The sequence below is a fragment of the Capra hircus genome, chromosome 15 (assembly GCF_001704415.2).
Source record: "Capra hircus breed San Clemente chromosome 15, ASM170441v1, whole genome shotgun sequence".
NCBI lineage: Eukaryota > Metazoa > Chordata > Mammalia > Artiodactyla > Bovidae > Capra > Capra hircus.
Genome location: NC_030822.1, coordinates 66,949,008 through 66,950,941, shown reverse-complemented (window position 1 = coordinate 66,950,941; position 1,934 = coordinate 66,949,008). Strand labels below are relative to the sequence as shown.

The window sequence follows — 1,934 nt, the reverse complement described above, 5'->3', positions numbered from 1 at the left end:
ATCAACACCACAAAATGAAGCAAGCTCATAAAAATAACTTTTGCTTGAAATGATTTGCTATAATTCAGAAAAGTGCCTAAACCTCTCAAATGATTGAACAATACCAAAAATCAAGTCAGATATTAACATCCTAGTTACCTTTAATATAGTTGCGAACAAATACTGGCAAAGAACGCTTTTCCAATACATCAAAGACTCAAAAACCCAGTACACAGAGGGGCAATAAAGGAGGGACCCTCCTGCAAGACTAATGACCTGCTAATACCCAAAGCTCTGAAATGTAAGCGTTGACCAGTCTTGAGGATTGTCTATACCCAAGAGCAGTGGGGTACAAAGGCTTCTCCTAAGAGCAGGCATACTCGGAGGCCTTAGCAAGACGTTGGAGCCTAAGAGCTGGGCTGTTCCATCCAGGGTCCCTCTGCAGGGCGGGGCTGCGTCTCAGATCTGAGTCTTTGGAGAGGCTCCTCTTCGCCCAGGTCGGACAGTCAGCTCTAGAGTACCCCTTTTCCGAGGACGACGACGAGAAACACATCGGCCAGTTGGGTAGTGATCTGGAGCAGATGAACCTGGGGTCCGCGGCGGGGTCTGGCGCGGCTCCTGGGAGTTGGAGGCGAGCCGGGTTCCCCAGGGCGAGTGCACCTCCGTCCAGGCGCTCAGCTCCCGGCCGCCCGGCGCCGCGGGCTCGGCGTGGTTCACCACCGCCCGGTCCTGCCCGCGCTTCCACAGCTCATAGCGCTCGGGCTGCAGGATGCGCACGAAGGCGTCCATGGAGAAGGCCACCTGCGCCTCGCCGCAGCTGCACTGCGAGGCCGCTTTGCCGTAATCGATCCAGCGCGCGGTGGCGAAATTGATGGCCTCGGCGCAGTTGAAGCCGTGGTTGAAGCCCGAGTGGTAGCCGTAGGGGAAGGTCACCATGAACTCGCCCGCCTCCTGCGTGACCCGACCGAAGGGGATGCCGTTGTCCCGGAGCACCGTGGGCGAGATGAGCGCCGCCTTGTGGCGCAGGAAGGCCTCGCAGTCCCGCGAGCTGCCCGGGAAGAGCGCGCCGGCCAGGCGTTCCAGGCGCCGGCCGTGCTCGGGCGGCACCGCGTACCACGTCTTGGGCTCCCCGAAGTGCAGGAAGTTGATGCTGTAAAGGTCCATGTCCTCCGTGTGCCAGGCGAAGGCGGTCTTCCACATGCCGAAGTACAGGTAGGGGGTGTTGACGCCCTCGATGACCACCCCGCACTCCTGCTCCAGCAGGTCCTGGATGGTCCCCAGGTGTCCCAGGTTCCACTGCTTCGTGTTTTCATCAAATAAAGAGCCACTGACGTCCGCGCCATATATTGGGGACTCATAGAGGCGGGTTTTCCAATATTTTCGCTCCAATTCCTCAAAATCGGAGTAGAATGGAGTCTGGTATTTTGCAGTGTTTGCTAAGCGGCGGTACTCTGCCACGGTCATGGCTTTCTTCTTTTTGTGGTATTGAGTAAACACGCCTGCCCGCCCAGAGACCACCTGCTGGAGCGGAGCGGCTATTAGGATGTCATCGATATCCTCGTAGGTCTGTCTGGCTTTCCATTCTTTGGGTGGAACTATCTTAGCCAAGCCTGCTCGGTGCGCCCCTTGCGATTCTATGTAAGCAATGTATTTGTTGAAATCCGCATATTCTTCCATGGTTGGGTGGAAGGTCATGATCTTACAACTTGGGTTCTGGGAACCAAAGTGCTTAGCCTGCATGGCTTCAGTTTAATCAGCAGTGGCCTCTCGGGGTCTTAGGTGTGCTGTGGGTACCTGAGAGTGTTAGGGAGTAACCTCTTCCCTATACTTTTAGAAAGTTTTGCTGTGTCTGAGGGGCAGTGACTCAGACTAGAACTTTTAAACCAATGAGGTGGTATCTTTTCCAGCTTGTTAATCCACCAGAAGGACAATCCACCCTTGTCTGTATTCTGTAG

General features: G+C 55.2%; 1 protein-coding gene across 1 annotated transcript; it reads right to left on the bottom strand.

Moving 5' to 3' along the window:
* Positions 439-1,719, bottom strand: LOC102185583 (lysine-specific demethylase 4D). The gene has a single exon (XM_018058929.1). The coding sequence runs from the start codon at positions 1,717-1,719 to the stop codon at positions 439-441; it is 1,281 nt and encodes a 426-aa protein (XP_017914418.1).

Excerpts from the sequence above, each read along its gene's own strand:
- LOC102185583 (XM_018058929.1), bottom strand. The coding sequence starts at position 1,719 with ATGCAGGCTAAGCACTTTGGTTCCCAGAACCCAAGTTGTAAGATCATG.